The following is a 19,690-nucleotide window of genomic DNA, read 5'->3' as shown; positions in this document are numbered from 1 at the left end:
TTTATGTCTATTTTATGTTTTGGCGCTTTTATGCAATGAAAAACATTTTATATAAAAAATAATTATTTTTGCATCGCTTTATTCTGCGAGCTATAACTTTTTATGTTTTCGCTGATGATGCTGTGTTGTGGCTCGTTTTTTGTGGGGCAAGATGACGTTTTCAGCGGTTCCATGGATATTTATATGCGTCTTTTTGATCGCGCGTTATTGCACTTTTTGTACGGCGGTATGATAACAAATCATTATTTTTTGCTTCGTTTTTTATTGTTTAAGGGGTTCGCTAAAGGGGTTAACTAATGGGACAGTTTTATAGGGCGGGACGTTATGGATGTGGCGATACCAAATATGTGTACTTTTATAGTTTTTTTTTTCATTTCCAAAAAATGAATTTATTAGGGAATTTTTTTTTTTTTAAATTTATTTAGCGATTTTTTTTTTTTTTAATCATTTTTACACTTTTTTTTTTTAACTTTCTTACATTGTCCCAGGTGGGACATCACTGTCCTGTGACAGATCGCTGATCGGTCACATCACAGATTGCAGTGACAGGTCAGCAATCTGTCACAGGCAGTGCTGCAGGCTTCCTCCTTGCCTGCGCTTTGCAGGCATGAGGAAGCCCGCTCCCTGCAGGCCCCTGAAGGTCCCCGTCGCCATATTGGATCCGGGGACCTGCAGGGAAGGAGCCCCCCGCAGCAGCGCTGCACATTGCGCTGCTGTGGGGGGCTCAGGGAAGCACGGAGGGAGCGCCCTCCCTGCCGATGCTTCCCTTTAACCCCTGGCACACATTTTGTATCCACCCACATAAAAAAGCCATTGCTTCTTCCATTTGCATGGCCTGTGTATAAACACTAGCAGTGAAGGCAACTGCCCCCAAAAAGGGATAATTTTTAGACCACTTTTACAATTTAAGCAGGCTACAGTGTCTGATGCCGGATTGTGTTGTTAAATAGGCTGTTGGATAACAATGGTTACTATCTTTTTTTCCCTATCCATAAAGGTTTAGATCAGTTGAACATTTATAGACCGCATTTGCATTAAATGGCTCAAAAGAGGTTCAATATGAGCCTATGTTAAATTATTAATTTTTATGTATGCTACCCATATGTCAACCATATGTTTTTTCACATCTGTATGACATAAATTCTTATATATGAACAATTAAAAATGTTATCAATCCAAATACAATGTCAAATGTTAATTGCAAGGAATCTGTAAAAATGGAAAAAAATATATGCCATAGAGATGGTTGTATGCCATCAGTTTTTTTCATGTACTAAATCAGTCTTATCAGAAAACATAGCAGAGTACTGCAGTAGTCCAAAATATTCATTCAATCTTAAGGCCCCGTCACACACAGCGATCTCACTAGCGAGATCGCTGTTTTTGTGACGCCACAGCGATCTTGCCAGCAAGATCGCTGTGTGTGATGGGGATCAGCGACCGGCCCCCCTGCCGCGCTCAATCGGCCTGGGCTGTTTTTGATCGCTGGTCTCCCACTGGCCAGCACGCATCGCTGCGTGTGCCAGCGAGAGACCAGCGATCAGCAACATGTTGTACATGCTGTGTACACGCTGGTTTCCAAGGTAAACAGTGCATATCCTGGAGTCGCGCAGCTCTTAGATACCCGATGTTTACCTTGGAAACCAGCATATACACCGGTTTCCAAGGTAAACAGCGGGTATCCAGGAGCCGAGGCTCCTGGATACCCAATGTTTACATTAGAAACCAGTGACCAGCGTCGCTGGTCCTGATCGCTGGAGGGGCTAACGATGTCCCAGCGATCCCATCATGTCGGATCGTTGGTGGGATCGCAGGGACATCGTTATGTGTAATGGGGCCTTTACTCTCTTACATTGGTTTATTTTCTTAATTGCCATTTTTTATTAATAATAAATAATAATAATTTTGTCTTCCATGGAAAGTTTTTAAAACTTTGTAAATTGCTTTATTTGTGGAATTGTCTTCGTTCCTTTAACAACTTGCATGAAAGTGATACTTGCAAATGACATAAGAAAATACTCATCTGTCTCACTAACTTTAGGGATAAGCTGCAGGCGATTTTTCTTTTAAGGCCAAAGTCACATGACGGTAGATTGTCTCATTCGAAAGAATAGGGTCGATTATGCTAATGACATTCTGATCGATCCAAGTGTTAGCATACTGTGATCTGATTTTCTCAGATGAGAGAATCGTAGGACACTGTGAGGAGAAGATGGATAACAAAAGGTCTCAATATTTTCCATTGTGCAAGTTTGCAGAAAACGGACTGCACTTAGATGTCATCCGAGTGCAGTCTAATGTTTTCCATGCACCAATAACCATGAATAGCTAAGTGGAATCCGATTTCAGAGTGAAATCTCTGTTTTTTAATGACAGATTCTGTCAGTGAAAAAAATTGGTTCTCAGCCGTCCGAGTGCTGTCTGATGAAAATTGGATACCATTCGTCCAATGTATATGGCGGTGTGAGCGAGCCGTAAGGAAAACACTAAGAGGAACAGACCGGTGCTGATCCTTACCTGCCATCATAGTTCTCCAAATGACACATTCTGAAATCAGTGAAGCTGAAAGCAGGAAAGTAATCTGTGGAAAAGCAGGGGTTTGGAAGCCAAATACATTCAATTTTGATCAGGAATGAAGACAAATTCCCTAAGAAAGTGATTTGCAAAGCTTCAAAACTTTCCATGTTGGACTAAGTATTTTCAAAAAATAAAAGTTTAGTTACTTTTTAAACTATTTGTTATTATAAACAGAAGCACTGACATAAAAAATATTTCAATTATCTCTAGTCTATGCAATATATCTTTTCATTCACCTACATTCCTTACTATGTGCTATAGATGGTCGGTTTGGCATCTCCGCAGTCATATACCTTTACCATGTGTTGTCTTCACTTGCTAATTATCTTCAGAGCACAACTTAGCTATGCCCTGAAGCAAAGCAGAACAAAACAATGTTCTTCCATGTGACAGTGATCTCTGCAGTAGGAAAATCTTGCACTACTCTGAAACCTTTTATATAACCTGCCTAATGCATTTCGTTATGGCCTCAGGGTTTGAAGCTCCTGTGCAAATACGTATTGTCTAGCAGGTATAACAAGACCATAGACGGCAGCATGGGAATTATACATACAGTATACTAATTCAGATTTTAGAATGAATTTATGTAAGTCACCTGTCCAATCCTCGATTTCTCACAAACATATATATCAGGTATGCCTTGAAGTTGAGGAGCATTATCATTGATGTCCATTACTCGAATGTACACATGTACATGGGATACATAGGCTGGAGTTTCTATATGGGAAACAAAAATAAAGGCAATGTTCAATAAATAAAAAGTTTTAAAAGCAAAATCACTAAAATGTGGGCGTTTGCTGACTAACTAAACTTACTGACTTATTTGGGTTGCGTCATGAAGACGAAACCAATCTATGTGCCGGAACTCTCTACCTCAACATATCAGACTCTCACCTACCATGGAAACCATCAAAAGGAACCTGAAGACCAACCTTTTCTGACAAGCCTGCAAACTGCAGTAACCACCGATTGACCAAACCACTGCACGACCAGCTCTACCCCTGTCTACTGTATCCTCACCCATCCCTTGTAGATTGTGAGCCCTCGCGGGCAGGGTCCGCTCTCCTCCTTTACCAGTCGTGACTTGTAGTTTTTAAGATTACCGTAATTATTTTTATTATGCATCCCTTTCCTCATAAATAATAATAATGTGCTCAATTAAGCATATGGACATCATAAAATGGATCCCCCTCTAGTAGTCTGTATTTATGTGTCAGAACAGAGAGATACCCTGTCTGAATTCTGTCAGAGATCCTTATATTACATGGGGATACAATATTCTGAATGTCTGACATTGGCAATGGCTCCTGGAGGCTGTTAGCCAAGAGTGGAAGAGCGGGGCCAATGGTGATCAATCGACCACTTCTGTAGTCTTATTTTGAAAGGAGACAACACCTTTATTCTGCTTTTATTACGGTTGTTTAGAGCTAGTGGATTGATAGAGAGAGAGAGGATTGGACTGGCCCACAGTATATGAGTAGAATCCTCCTGTGGGCCACCTGCGCAAGAGCGGGCTACCATCCTCTTCTATGAGCAGTACCTTACACCATAAACTTGAATTACTATGTACAGACAAAGGTGGCATCTTATTCATTTAACAATCTCCCAGTTCATGCTTATATAAATTGTGATTAAGGATTTTGTCACATGTGCATGTAGCTGCAAAGTGGGGTCCCGGAGTTAGTTACTGGTGGGCACCTGGATAGATAGGTAGAAAGATAGATAGAAGGATAGATAGTTAGATAATAACTAGACACGTTACAATAATCACTTACTTGCCTCTGTTGCAGTTACTGTCATATTATACCAATGATCGACTTCCCGATCCAAAGATTTTAGTGTAAAAATAGAACCATTACTTGGATGAATATCAAATAATCTGTAGTGCTTGTTGTGTAGCATGGCATACCTAGAGAAAAGTATTTTTGCAGCAATATTAATAACTCTTAATGTTTCTTCAATTCATTTACAGAGTGGCAGTTGTGAGAACTGTCTGACGTGTGACTTAACAGATTTCACCTTACACTTTTCTTAGCGACAAAAAGTAAAATCTAGAATAGCTATTCAAATGTAAATATAACATTATGACTTGTGTGCAAAGCTTTATCTCTATATATAGCATGTGATGTATGTATGTTTGTACATGTGTGTGCAAGTATCTTTATTAGAGTTGAGTGAAAAAGGTTGGCCAGATTCATAAGTCGCCAATTTATGGCAAAGTCGGTTTTCACCGACCAAAACCCGACCACAGCGTGAAGTCGGCCATGCGGTTGGCAAAACAAGCGCCAAAGTCGGATTTCCGACTTGCATGTTACTTTTTTTCAGCCACTGAGCAAGGGCGTACACTGTGGGCAATGAGATGACGTGCAGCGTCCGGAGAGAGAGTTTTCGCGCACTTTAAAAAAGCAGTCCGGCATGCAGATGTGTTTACTGTCCTCCACTCCCTGCCGACTTTACTTACCCATTGACTTGCATTGGGTTTCGTGTTTCAGACGGACCTTCGACTTTTCACAATAGTCGGACGATTTCGTTCAACTCGACTTTTGAGAAAGTCGGGTTTCATTAAACCTGACTCGACCCTAAAAAAGGCAACGTCACTCAACTCTAATCTTTATCTAAGTGTGTATATGATAGTATATACTTGTGCATGTACAGTATAAGTAGCCATTTCTATGTATGTGTATTTATTAGAGGCGAGAGTATTTATTTAAATTCATAAGATCACTTGTGCTGTAGATAGCAGTGGATCAGCTATGCTAAGTGGTCTAGAAATCACAATCTCCTGTGAGCCGATATTTACAGGAGTAACATAGTGACAGGCACGGGTCTTCTGTATACACCCAGCTGTCATGAAAATACATTTGTAAGCCCGAAAGGGCAGGGTCCTCTCTCCACTCTGTATCAGTCTGTCATTGTTAGTTTGTTTACTGTAAGTGATATCTGTAATTTGTATGTAACCCCTTCTCATGTACAGCACCATGGAATCAATGGTGCTATATAAATATTAATAATTTGTCCTCGGCGATCACATGACAGATGTGCCGATCAGTGGGATCAATGATGCATTTCTGGCTGGTGCTTGTTAAATCCCGCTGTTAGGCTGGCTTCACATTTGCATATGGAGGATCTGTGGCCATCTGCAGACTTCCTCTGTGAAGCTCCGCCCACGGCGGCACCTCCTCCGGTCAGCTCTGCCTATGGCCGCATACTTCTGCATGCGGCCTGCGCACCCTGTCTTTAACATTGGGTATGCAGGTCGAGCGGATGTATGTTGATGCCTCCGCATGCGTCATTTTGACAATGCAGCGACCCGCGTCAAGAGCATCATGTTGGAATTTTATGCGAGCGCCGCATCGTCAAAACGACGCATGTGGAGGCATCTGCATACAGCCGCACGACCAGCATACCGTATGTTAAAGATAGGGTATGCAGGCTGCATGCAGAAGAATGCGACGGTAGGCGGAGCTGACTGGAGGAGGTGCAGCTGTGGGTGGAGCTTCACGGAGGAAGTCCGCAGACGGCCGCAGTTCCTCCATACGCAAATGTGAACCTAGCCTTAGAGATTGACAGCAGTCTTTACAGGCACATGACAGCTGATTAAATCAGCAGTCATATCAGGGAAAAGGTACAGGCTCTGTGTCATGTCATGCATTAAAGTGAGTGACACAACTTATAATGTAAAAATATGTCATATGTCATGAAAGGGGTTAAATCACTCTTATATTTTGTCTAGTGTTATTCATTGACGTGTTTTTGTGCCAAATTTGAGAATAGTTTATGAACTTTGCGCAAAGTCTTTAATTTTGCTCTTAACCTTTTTTGCACTACTTTAAAGCAAAAATTCACATGTTCAGCAAAATGTGGCAAAATTTCTACAAATATTTCCTAGGTACAAAATTTACCCCAGAGATAAACTGAAGCACATTTTTGCAAAGAAATAGATTTTTTTAAAGTCATAACTGATGAATCTGTCTCAAACATTTAGAAAAACCACACTGATATTAAAATTAGAACATTTACAACAGAAGCCAATATTAAAAAGGCACAAATCATTTCATGAAAAGGTTGCAAATAAATCACTAATTGAAATGTATTCATGCAAAAAATTAGTGAAAAAGCAATAATGAATTGCTCCATGATGAAGCTTAAACATATCTTGATAAAGTATCCAAAAATATTTTTTATTCAAAACCTCTCATCTCTGGATGGAAATGATAAGGAAGGAAACTTCTGCATATGAATACTATATATCCATTTGTCCTTGTACGAAAACCTTACATACAAACCAAGAATTAGTACGGTAAAACTTGTTGTGTACAATATCATGATGGTGATTATAGTAATGATGCACATAGACATTATTTATCAATCTCCATGAAAACATAATTAATAGTTATATATTAATGTACAGATTATTCACCTTATTACAGCATCAGTGTTGTCAGGGTCTTTTGCAGTGACGAAACCAACATGAGAACCAACTGAGGAGCTTTCAGGGATTTCCATTACATATTCTCTTTTGAGAAACACAGGAGGTTCATCGACATCAACAACATAGATTCTTATGGTTGCTGTGTCAAACAGTTCAGGATTGTTTTTGTTCTCCGCTCTGACTTGAATGTTGTATCTTCTACTTCTGCTTTCAAAGTCAACAAGCTGCATATAATACATGTATAAAAATATATAATTAAGTAAAATGTGAAACAAAGGTGGCTTACTTATTGTTACATCTAGACACACTTTAAAGTCAAATATACTGGAAAAAAATCAATATTTTAGGTGCAAATAAATTAATATTTTTATTTTATATATGTAAATGATCACCCTTTGTAGCCTATACTAGTTATAGGTTCAAAGCAACCATCCAGTTTGAGATAGAAACTTTATGTCATCAAGTGAAATGATTGGTACATTTACCTGGAGCAATAACTTCGGTTCATTGTTTGTGTCATGCATTTATATCCAGTCTCTGTAGTCTGATAACAGCTTACTAAAGAGAAACCCTATTTAAAATATAACTTTTAATAAATATAATGTAAAACAAGAAGTCTTGATACCCCCTAAAAAGAAATGCCTAAGGCCATAAAATATATATATAAAACAGGGCTACACCGAGTCCAAGGGCTAAAGAAATAGAGTGTATAACAATTTTAACCCTCTAGGCTAGTGATATTGCCAGTGTGATGTACATGGTGGGCCATTTATATGGATACACCTAAATAAAATGGGAATGGTTAGTGATACCAACTTCCTGTTTGTGGCACATTAATATATGGGAGGGGGGAAACTTTTCAAGATGGGTGGTGACCATGGTGGCCATTTTGAAGTCGGTCATTTTGGATCCAACTTTATTTTTTTCAATGGGAAGAGGGTCATGTGACACATCAAACTTATTGAGAATTTCACAAGAAAAACAATGGTGTGCTTGGTTTTAACATAACTTTATTATTTCATGAGTTATTTTTGTTTATGACCACTTATAAAATGTGTTCAAAGTGCTGCCCATTATGTTGGATTGTCAATGCAACCCTCCTCTCCCACTCTTGACACACTGACAGCAACACCACAGAAAAAATGCTAATACAGGCTTCCAGTATCTGTGGTTTCAGATCCTGCACATCTCGTATCTTCACAGCATAGACAATTGCTTTCAGATGACCCCAAAGATAAGTGTAAGGGAGTCACATCGGGAGACATTGGTGGCCATTCAACTGGCCCAGGATGACAAATCCACTTTCCAGGAAACTGTTCATGTAGGAATGCTCGGACCTGACACCCATAATTGATGGCAAGGTGTGGTATATGGGGTACAAATGTAGTGGGGCCATTCTTCATCAATGGAAACCTCAATGCCACTGGATATGTGATATTGCTACATGATGATGTGTTTCCCTCTATATGAACTGAAGATGGCATGTCCCATGAGTTTTTCCAGCAAGATGGTGCACCCCCACATTATAGGTGTCAGCTCTGAGCATTCCTACAAAGAATCTGACCCCCTTAGACTAGCATTTCTCCTGTGGTGTTGTTATCAGTGTGTCAAGAGTGGTAGAGGAGGATTGCATTGACAATGCAACATAATGGGCATCACCTTGAGCACCTTGGTCATAAACTTGTAAATAACTCATGAAAGAATAAATCTGAGTTAAAACCAAGAACACCATTGTTTTTCGTGTGAAATTCTCAATAAGTTTGACGTGTCACATGACCCTCTTCCCATTGGAAAAAAAGTTGGATCCAAAGTTGCTGACTTCAAAATGGCCACCATTGTCACTACCAATCTTGAAAAGTTTTCCCCCTCCCATATACTAATGTGCCACAAACAGGAAGATGATGTCACCAATCATTCCCATTTTATTTAGGTGTATCAATATAAATGGCCCACCCTGTATATCTGGCTAATATCCACCTCTGCTTAAAAAGTGGGAAAACATGCAGAGATTAGCCCATGAGACTCAATATCTCAAAAAGCCTTACAAAAAAGCCCTAGCAATCAGGGTCAATACTGAGTCACTAATCCCTAAACAAATGCAAAATTGCAGTGATATAATTGTGCTCAAAAGAACATCAGTTTCACTCAGCCAATGTGCAGAAATGAGTGATCTGACCCAAGATAAACAACTATCTGAGAGCCTACCTAGATGTGGAGGTTGGCATGCTAAGATAATAAGAATGGCGCCCCTGCTCATCCGATGACTGTCCCTCCTCTCCTACTTCACACTATAGTACGTTAGTCAGAAACAGAGGGCCAGATGGCCTGCATCCACTGTTTTGAGTATTGGATAATCATGGGTGAAAACAGATATTGAGCATGCATAACATTAAATATATATACATGTGAGGAAAGGAGATAGTCCAAACAACTGCACACATAACCACTTACAGCATGTACATCATAAATAAAGTAGCAATTAGTATTAGTTAGGGACAAAGACTGTTAGTACCTAAATCCTAGTAAAGCACAATAAAAATAATTGTGCCACCAACCCCAATGAAAGCATGATAAACAGGGGATTTATCACATAGAGACCACTCATTAGCTGCAGTCTTACTTGGACACATCTATAAAAGACTCCTGTGATCAGACACAAATAATCAGTCAGACTCTAACTTCTACAACATGGGCAAGACCAAAGAGCTTTATAAGGATGTCAGGGACAAGATCACAGGCCTTCACAAAGCTGGAATGGGCTGCAAAACCCATAAGACACTGGGTGAGGAGGAGGCAACTGTTGGTGCAACAGTAAGAAAATGGAAGAAATACAAAATGACTGTCAATCGACATCCATCTTGGACACCATGCAAAATGTCACCTCGTGAGGAATCCTTGATCATGAGGAAGGTGAGAGATCAGCCTAAAACTACATGGGGGCACTTGTTAATGATCTCAAGGCAGGTGGGACCACAGTCACCAAGAAAACCATTGGTAAAGTAACACATTACGCCGTAAAGGTTTTAAAGTCCTGCAGTGCCTGCAAGGTCCCCCTGCTATAAAAGGTACATGTTCAGGCTCATCTGAAGTTTTCCAATGAACACTTGGATGATTCTGTGAGTGATTGGGGGAATTTGCTGTGTTCAGATAAGACAAAAATTGAGCTCTTTGGCATTCACTCAACTCGCAGTGTTTGGAGGAAGAGAAATGTTTCACATGATCCAAAGAACACAGTCCCCACTGTCAAGCATGGAAGTGGAAACATTATGTTTTGGGGATGTTTCTATGCTAAGGGCACAAGACTACCTCACTGCATCAATTTGAGAATGGAAGGCGCCATATACAGTATAATTCTGAGTGACAACCTCCTTCTCTCTGTCAGGACATTAAAAATTGGTCATGGCTGGGTCTTCCAGCAAGACAATGAATGAAAACATACAGCCAAGGCAACAAAGGAGTGGCTCAAAAGAAGCACATTAAGGTCATGGAGTGGCCTAGCCAGTCTTCAGATTTTAATCCCATAGAAAACTTATGGAGGGAGTTGAAGCTCTGAGTTTCCAAGCGACAGCTTCAAAAGCTTAATGATTTAGAGATGATCTGCAAAGAGGAGTGGGCCAACATTCCTCCTGACATGTGCGCAAACCTCTTCATCAACTACAAAAAATGTCTGATGCTATGCTTGCCAACAAGGGTATTGCCATCAAGTATTAAGTCATATTTGCCAGAGGGATCAAATTCTTATTTCTCACTGCAAAATGCAAATAAGTTTATTTAATTTATACAATGTGATTTTCTTGATTTTATTTTTGATATTCTATCTCTCAATGTTAAAATTAACCTACCCTTAAACTTACTGACTGTTCATGTCTTTGTCAATGAGCAAACTAACAAAATCAGCAAGGGATCAAATACTTATTTACCCCACTGTAAATGTGTGAAAGTTTTATTGTCCTGTTATTGATGTCTGGTCCATGATTGTGTTACCCTAAAATGGTCTGAAGAGCACATTCCTTAGATGATATAGAAAGGCTTCAGTGAGCACTGTATGAGCCTTAATCCGGAAGTGAAAATAACATAATTTCACCATAAACCAATGCTCCCTTCCAGATTTTAGATAAAGGAGTGAAAATAGTTATCACATTTATCTATCTACTACCAATCACTTTACAAAAATACATATGTACATTTTCATTTTCATGCATCAAGTGTGCAAAGACTTTCTTGATAGAAATCTGCTGCCATGTACCAGGATGATAAAAATGAAACAAGCGTGAACATTTCAGCAAGACAATAATCCCAAACACACAGCCAGGGAAACTCAGTTGATTTCAAAGAATGAAAATAAAGTTGCTAGAATGGCCCAGCAAACTACCTAATGTGAAACCAATGCAAAATTTATGGAACAACTAAGGCTCAGAGTTCATGGAAGGAGCTCACGGAACCTTCAGGATTTAAAAAGTATCTCACTCGTATCTTTCATTCTGTGCAATCACACTTAGGCAGCTCCAATGGCCATTAACGCTTTGAAGCTCGATAGGAAACACCGTTTCTCTCGTGTCAAAGAGCAGTTTACGGTGAATCATGATCCTCAAACTATGGATCACCAAGCACGTACTTTGCTTAAGTCTCTAGAGAAACTTTTGTTCATTGAAATGAGAGATTTATGGGAAGTAACTACACTAGAAAAGTATGCACAGGCCAAAATCATACCTAAAGGGTTAATTATTCATAAGTCTTTGGCTGGGGATTTTGGAGATTCATGTATACAACAAGAATGGGATACTATGTTTTTTAATTTTTCCTTAAAGACTCTTGAATTTGTGATTAATAAAAGGATGTCTAATTTGAATGAGACAAGTCGTCAGGTGGAGCTATTGTTGGATCAGCTACAAAAATATAATCATTTGACTGATCTTCATACCTTAGTCACTAATATTCTTTCCAGATTAAAGAATAGGGAAAGAGAGATTATCTCTAAAAAAATAAGAAAATTCCAAAGAGATAAGGTACCTAGTGAGAACTATTCGGATTTTTCATTCTCTCTTTCTCCTAGTACTTCAGTACCCCTTATGGGCACTCAACGTCAGTCTGGGCAATTTTTGATACTCGATGAATACAACATTACTCCACCATGTACTACCCCTGATAATTCATTTGCATTTTCAGTGTATGCTAATACTAATTCTACACAGTACACTCCGGTTTCTGTGCATCAAACCAAACGAGACTGTCCAGGGATTTGCAACCCCATTTCACCATCAGTTACCGCTTTATCTGGAATGCCTCCTAGAGTCAGTACAACTTCCAATAGTGCACCTGGTTCCCCTCATATAAGGCATACTCATGAGGGGACTCCCCCTCCCCCCCAATCTCTAATAGATTCCAACCCCTATTAAATATGGAAATTGATGGGGAATCTCCCAACAATTGGGAGGATGGGGTGCCGTCTAGTTCCCACAGTAATGCATCTGTGGTTACAGAAGGAACCCTCACCACCAATTTTAGAGAAGAAATTGGACAATCTAAAATGCGTTTACATAAAAACACATTTAAGCAATCAGTACAAGCTACTATACCTAAATATATACGATCTAATAAAAATCCAATAACTAGTATTAATCTTAAAAAGGGACCATCTATCCAGCATCCTAAAAAAGGTAGAGGTCCCACCTATCCCACAAATCGGGATTTTTTTCGGGTAAAAACCACAGGACTAAGAGGGGCAAGAGAGGCGGGAAACTCGCCCAAAAGAAAATAAAATCTAATTCTACATCCTTAGATCAGCAGATGATATTTAACTTGAGCTCCTACACTTTAACACTTCATGAAGAATCATTATTAAGAAAAGGTTTAAAATTTGCCCCCCGGCCATAGCTAAACCATTTAATCTCTATATTGGTCTCAAGAAGTTTTTACGTAATTTAGCTATCAAAAAATATTTTTTAAAGAAAGGATCAATAGGACCCAATGCAGACCAATTAAGCGTATCCCAGTATGTACACACGAATTTGGCTAACCCCTCCAGGTTTAACCCCATTCAGGAGTATTCTAGTGCCTTTTGCACTTTTGAAACTATGGTCACAACAGATCTTAGACGCATTAAGAATAAGAATCATAGATTTTTAACCCATAATTTGACTCCGCAGTAACGTAAATCTATAATAGACCTCCAAAAAAATGAAAATATTATTATACGTCCTGCGGATAAAGGGGGGGGCATTGTAGTATTTGATCGTAATATGTATCATCAAGAATCCTTGAGGTTGTTGGGGGACACAGTTACCTATAAGAAATTAAATGGGGACCCCACTGTTCGATTCATTAAGAAACTAAGTTTATTAGCAGAATGGGGCAAATCCCATGGCTTATTGAATAAAAAGGAATTTCAATATATTGTTAAGAAATCCCCTAGTACATCTATATTTTACCATATTCCAAAACTTCATAAGGATAAATTGTGTCCTCCTGGGAGACCTATAATTTCTGGCATTAATTGTCTAACTTCCAATCTTTCTCGTTATGTTGACATACATCTGCAGAAATGTATTCCTCTGGTACCGGCTTATCTTAAAGACACTAGTCATACATTACAAATTCTTGAAAATATTCAATGGCAAAATGGATTTATCCTTGGGACCCTCGATATCAAATCCCTTTACACAGTGATAGACCATCAAAAAGGATGTGAAGCGGCCAGATATTTTTTGGAAAAACTGGATTTTTATACCAGTACTCAATTGGATTTTTTATTAGAGAGCATTTCTTTCATTCTTACACATAACTATTTTCTTTATGAGGATTAATTTTATTTACAAACGTGGGGCACCGCTATGGGTACCCGTTTTGCACCCAGCTATGCAAATCTGTATGTAGCCAAATGGGAGGAGACCCATATCTTTCAATCAGGACAACTTCGGTCTGATTTGGTAATGTGGCGACGTTTCATTGATGACGTCTTATTTATTTGGAAGGGGTCTCTGGGGGATCTAGAGGCCTTTATTTCAAGTTTAGATCTTAATATGTTTGGATTGGAGTTCACTGCCACCACTAGTACCACCAATATTCACTTTCTGGATCTTGAAATTTATGTGGAGGAAAATAACTTATATACTAGATGTTTTCATAAAGAGGTTGATTCTAATAGCTTTATTGATTTAAATAGTGGTCATTTACCAGCTTGGCTTTTAAACATTCGTAAAGGGCAGTTCACGAGATTAAGACGGAACTGCTCCAAAATAGAAGATTATACTGTTGAGGCTTTGAATTTAACCAAGCAATTCCTCACTAAGGGTTATCCTGAAGATCTCCTCGATGTAGACCGAAAAAAAGTTGAATTGTTATCTAGGCATGCTCTAATCCACAAATCTGATCCTGATGGTGCTAAGTTACCCACTATCACTGAGCAAATCCAGGATTTACCTATTATCACCCAATATCATTCTGGTCATAAAGAATTCATGAATATTATTCGGAGACATTGGTTTATTCTTCGGGGTGATAAAATAATAGGTAATCTTTTGCCGGAATTTCCAAGATTTGTATTTAGGAGGGCTCAAACGGTGGGTAATTTGGTAGCCCCTACTATTAAACCATTTTTGCCAATCTCATCAGGGGCACGTCCAAGGGGTTTTATACCGTGCGGTACATGCTCTTGTTGCAGTCGTACCAGTTTTAAGAAAATTTTACAGACTGCATTTACCGACTCTCATAACAAATTGTCGTTTAAGATTAAGGACTCGATTACTTGTTTTACCACTGGTGTTATTTATTTAATCAGGTGCCCCTGCGAAAAAATATATGTTGGTCGCACCAAACGCAGACTCATGGATCGAGTGAAAGAACATTTCAATAATATAGAAAAAGGCTATAGTGGTCATCCCCTCTCTAGACATTTTAAAGATTACCATAATAAATCTATTAAGGGAACATCGTTTTGTGGTATTCAACGAGTACACAAAAACGTGAGAGGTGGTGATTATTTGGCGCAAATGTCTCGGGTTGAGTCGCAGTGGATTTTCACTCTGGATTGTTTGGCCCCTAGGGGCCTCAATCAAGAAGTGGAGTTATATGCCTTTTTTTGATGGATTTCAGATTTATCCAAATGGTTATCAACATATTTTCTGTTATGTGCAACAGTCATGTTGATGGTTTCTTTTTTATTGTTTATTGTTGTTGCAACGAATTTTATTGCACGAATTTTATGCATGCATTTTTAAGGGAAAGTTTTGTTTTGTTTTAGAAAATATGAACACTTAAGTTTTATGTTTATTTGTATATGATATATATATTTTAATTGGATTATATTAAAAAATGGTTTGAAATTATTCTCAAAATATATCATATATATGAATATTTTCTCATTGGATACCTTTCTTTAGATGTTTTTTGCATCATTTCCTGACGGGCAGTGGGTAGATGTATTGGAATCTAGCATGCCCTTTATGCTGACAGGTGGGGGGAGGTGTGGTTTATGCCACATATAGGGTTAGGCGCAGCAGGGTCTGACAGCCCTGATGAAGAAGGTCCGCAGACCTTAGAAACGCGTTGGCTTCTAGTTTGGCCTGCACGCGCCCCCTTCCTTTTTTCCCGGTGACGTCACCTGGTTCTTCTTCCCCCTTGCCGCTGCACGCCGGCGGCGCCTCTCGGCCGGAGCGCGCCGCCATCTTTTTCAGCGTGTCCAGCGGCTGACAGCTGAAGGGACGCTCCCACACCACCGTCTACAGGAGGGACGCCTCCTTGGTGTTGCGTCTCTGGTTTCCATCGGGGTACAGCCATTTTTACACATGGCACATGCTGGATTCATCTGCAGCCCCACAGTACACAGGAAGTAAGTACAGCAATCATTCATGACCTACTTAGGTGGTCATTGCAGGATATAGTCAGTCAGCGCAGGTGCAATTTTATTCTTGATTTTTTGTCATTTACTTTTCCTTGGGTGTGCACAGACCCTGGGCATTCGCCAGCAGCGGCTGTATTGCACATATCCATCATTATTTGCACTTGGTAGCGCTGGTGTATATTTGTCACTAGGATTTAAAAAGTGTTTGTGTGAAAGAAACGGCCACAATCACACCTGAGCAATGCATGTCATTGCCAACAATGGCTTTTGTATGAAATATTAACTAAACTTTAGTAAACATGCTCAATACTTTTTCCCTGTGTCACTTCTCATTATTACACACAACTTACTTTATGGACATTTATTATGTTATTTTTTTGCCTGTGTGGATTAGATGGGTTGTTTCTGACATTTGGTGAGAATGTCATGTCAGTAACACCTGTGGAAATATATTTACTTAGAAAAATGATGATGTGTTCAATACTTATTGTAACCCATTTTATCTATATGCAGTGTGTGTATATATACATACATATATATATACACTCACTGGCCACTTTATTAGGTACACCTGTCCAACTGTGTGTTAAGACTTAATTTCTAATCAGCCAATCACATGGCGGCAACTCAGTGCATTTAGGCATGTAGACATGGTCAAGACAATCTCCTGCAGTTCAAACCGAGCATCAGTATGGGGAAGAAAGGTGATTTGAGTGCCTTTGAACGTGGCATGATTGTTGGTGCCAGAAGGGCTGGTCTGAGTATTTCAGAAACTGCTGATCTACTGGGATTTTCACGCACAACCATCTCTAGGGTTTACAGAGAATGGTCCGAAAAAGAAAAAAAATCCAGTGAGCGGCAGTTCTGTGGCCGGAAATGCCTTGTTGATGCCAGAGGTCAGAGGAGAATGGGCATACTGGTTCGAGCTGATAGAAAGGCAACAGTGACTCAAATTGCCACCCGTTACAACCAAGGTAGGCAGAAGAGCATCTCTGAACGCACAGTGCGTCGAACTTTGAGGCAGATGGGCTACAGCAGCAGAAGACCACACTGGGTACCACTCCTCTCAGCTAAGAACAGGAAACTGAGGCTACAATTTGCACAAGCTCATCGAAATTGGACAGTAGAAGATTGGAAAAACCTTGCCTGGTCTGATGAGTCTCGATTTCTGCTGCGACATTCGGATGGTAGGGTCAGAATTTGGCGTAAACAACATGAAAGCATGGATCCATCCAACCTTGTATCAATGGTTCAGGCTGGTGGTGGTGGTGTCATGGTGTGGGGAATTTTTTCTTGGCACTCTTTGGGCCCCTTGGTACCAATTGAGCATCGTTGCAATGCCACAGCCTACCTGAGTATTGTTGCTGACCATGTCCATCCCTTTATGACCACAATGTACCCAACATCTGATGGCTACTTTCAGCAGGATAATGCGCCATGTCATAAAGCTCGAATCATCTCAGATTGGTTTCTTGAACATGACAATGAGTTCACTGTACTCAATTGGCCTCCTCAGTCACCAGATCTCAATCCAATAGAGCATCTTTGGGATGTGGTGGAACGGGAGATTCGCATCAGGGATGTGCAGCCGACAAATCTGCGCCAACTGTGTGATGCCATCATGTCAATATGGTCCAAAATCTCTGAGGAATGCTTCCAGCACCTTGTTGAATCTCTGCCACGAAGAATTGAGGCAGTTCTGAAGGCAAAAGGGGTCCAACCCGTTACTAGCATGGTGTACCTAATAAAGTGGCCAGTGAGTGTATATATATATATATATATATACACACACACAGTTGTGTTTAAAAATTTACATACCCCGGCAGAATTTTTGTTTTCTTGGCCTTTTTTTCAGAGAAAATGAATGCTAACACCAAAACTTTCTCTCCACTCATGGTTAGTGGTTGGGTGAAGCCATTTATTGTCAAGCTACTGTGTTTTCTCTTTTTAAATCAAATTGACAATCCAGGATATCCAAATGACCCTGATTAAAAGTTCACATACCCCATTTCTTAATACCATGTATTGCCCCTCTAACATCAATAACAGCTTGAAGCCTTTTGTGGTAGTTGTGGATGAGATTTTTCATTTTATATGATGGTAAAGCTGCTAACGCTGCTTGGCAAAAAGCCTGCAGTTCCTGTAAATTCCTGGGCTGTCTAGCATGAACAGCGCACTTGAGATCTCCCCAGAGTGGCTCAATGATATTGAGGTCAAGATACTGAGATGGACACTCCAAAACCTTTACTTTGCTCTCCTGTAGCCAATAATAGGCTAACTTGGCATTGTGTTTTGGATTGTTGTCATGTTGGCACATCCAAGTACATCCCATGTGCAGATTCCAGGCTAATGATTGCAAATTTGCCCCAGTATTTGCTGATAACATGCTGCATTCATCTTTCCTTCTACTTTGAACAAGTTTCCTGTGCCTTTGTATCTCACACATCCCCAAAACTTCAGCAATCTACCTCTATGCTTTACAGTAGGTGTGGTGTTCCTTTCCTCAAAGGACTTCTTCACCTCTCTCCAAATGTAACATTTATGGTCGTGACCAAAAGTTAAACTTTGTTCTCATTACTCCAAATTACCTTGTTCCAGAAGTTTTGAGGATTGTCTCTGTGCTGTTTTGCGTATTGTAAGCAAGATACTTTGCGGCATTCTCGCAGTAATGACTTACTTCTGGCGACCCGACCTTGCAGCCCATTTTTATTCAAGTGCCATACTGCTAGTGTTTAGACAGTTCAGTATTTCAGCTGATGTTATGTCTGGGTTTTTCTTTGCATCTCGAACAATTTTCCTGGCAGTTGTGGACGAAATTTTTGTTGTTCTACCGGTCTGTGGTTTTGTTTTTACAGAGCCCCTGATATTCCATTTGTTAATCACAGTTTGCACACTGTTGACTGGCATTATCAAGTCCTTGGATATCTTTTTGCAAACTTTTCGCTTTATACAGTTCAACTAACTTTTCCCGTAGATCCGCTAACAATTATTTTGCTTTCCCCATGACTCATTGTCCATAAACTTTAGTGGCTGGATAAAAGGTGCAAGAGTCTGTCTGGATCCCAGAAACTCACTCAGCTTTTATGCACACACACTGATTACAAGCAAACAGGTCACAGGTGAGGATGCTACCTTTAGTAGCCATTCAATCCCATTTGTGTCAACTTATGTGCATGTTATCATGCCAAAATCATCAGGGTAATTTGGATGTTTTGGGCTGTCTTTATGATTTAAAAAGAGAAACACAGTAGTTTGACAATAAATAGCTTCATCCAACCACTAACCATGAGTGGAAAAAAAGTTTTGGTGTTATAATTCATATTCTCCGAAAAAAGAGAATAAATCAAAAATTCTGCTGGGGTATGTAAACTTTTGAGAACAACCGTGTGTGTGTATATATTTATATATATATATATATATATATAATATTTCCTGTTTTTACCCTTGTACTCTTTCTACTCTTTAGTTTTCTCAGTAGTTAGACAGAACATACAAGAGTTTTTTTCATAACTAACAAAGGGCAGAGGTTCAAGGAAGACAACAGTTGAAAATTTAAGTCTGGATTTAAGCTGGGTTCGTAGTAGAAGAGATGATTCAGATGGGCAGGTTTGGTTGTAAAATAAATAACTTTATTGCTCAGAAATAGAGTATTAGGGGAAGATCCTAATAAAGCTTAGGACTACAGGTCATTATCTAAGAAGAGAAAGCATTGGCACTCATAGGTCCTTTAAATTGTCAAAAGTCAATGAGCACGAGAAGCAGCATTAATGGTCCCATGTATAAGGCAATGACAATGAACAGGGTGTCATGCAGGGAAGCAATGAAGATTATTGGTATGAAGA

General features: G+C 39.6%; 1 protein-coding gene across 1 annotated transcript in view; it reads right to left on the bottom strand.

Annotated features, from left to right (window-relative positions):
* LOC141101162 (cadherin-19-like) overlaps positions 1–19,690 on the bottom strand; it is a 296,165-nt gene that overhangs the window by 100,650 nt on the left and 175,825 nt on the right. The window contains exons 7-9 of the mRNA XM_073590021.1: positions 6,998–7,233; positions 4,353–4,486; positions 3,173–3,294 (exon numbers count right to left, since the gene is read on the bottom strand). Of these exons, the coding sequence (XP_073446122.1) occupies positions 3,173–3,294; positions 4,353–4,486; positions 6,998–7,233 (492 nt within the window). The remainder of the gene's footprint in view (positions 1–3,172; positions 3,295–4,352; positions 4,487–6,997; positions 7,234–19,690) is intronic.

This window comes from Dendrobates tinctorius, unplaced genomic scaffold (assembly GCF_039654945.1).
Source record: "Dendrobates tinctorius isolate UK_male_01 unplaced genomic scaffold, ASM3965494v1 ptg000115l, whole genome shotgun sequence".
NCBI lineage: Eukaryota > Metazoa > Chordata > Amphibia > Anura > Dendrobatidae > Dendrobates > Dendrobates tinctorius.
This window is presented reverse-complemented; position numbering and strand designations above follow the sequence as displayed.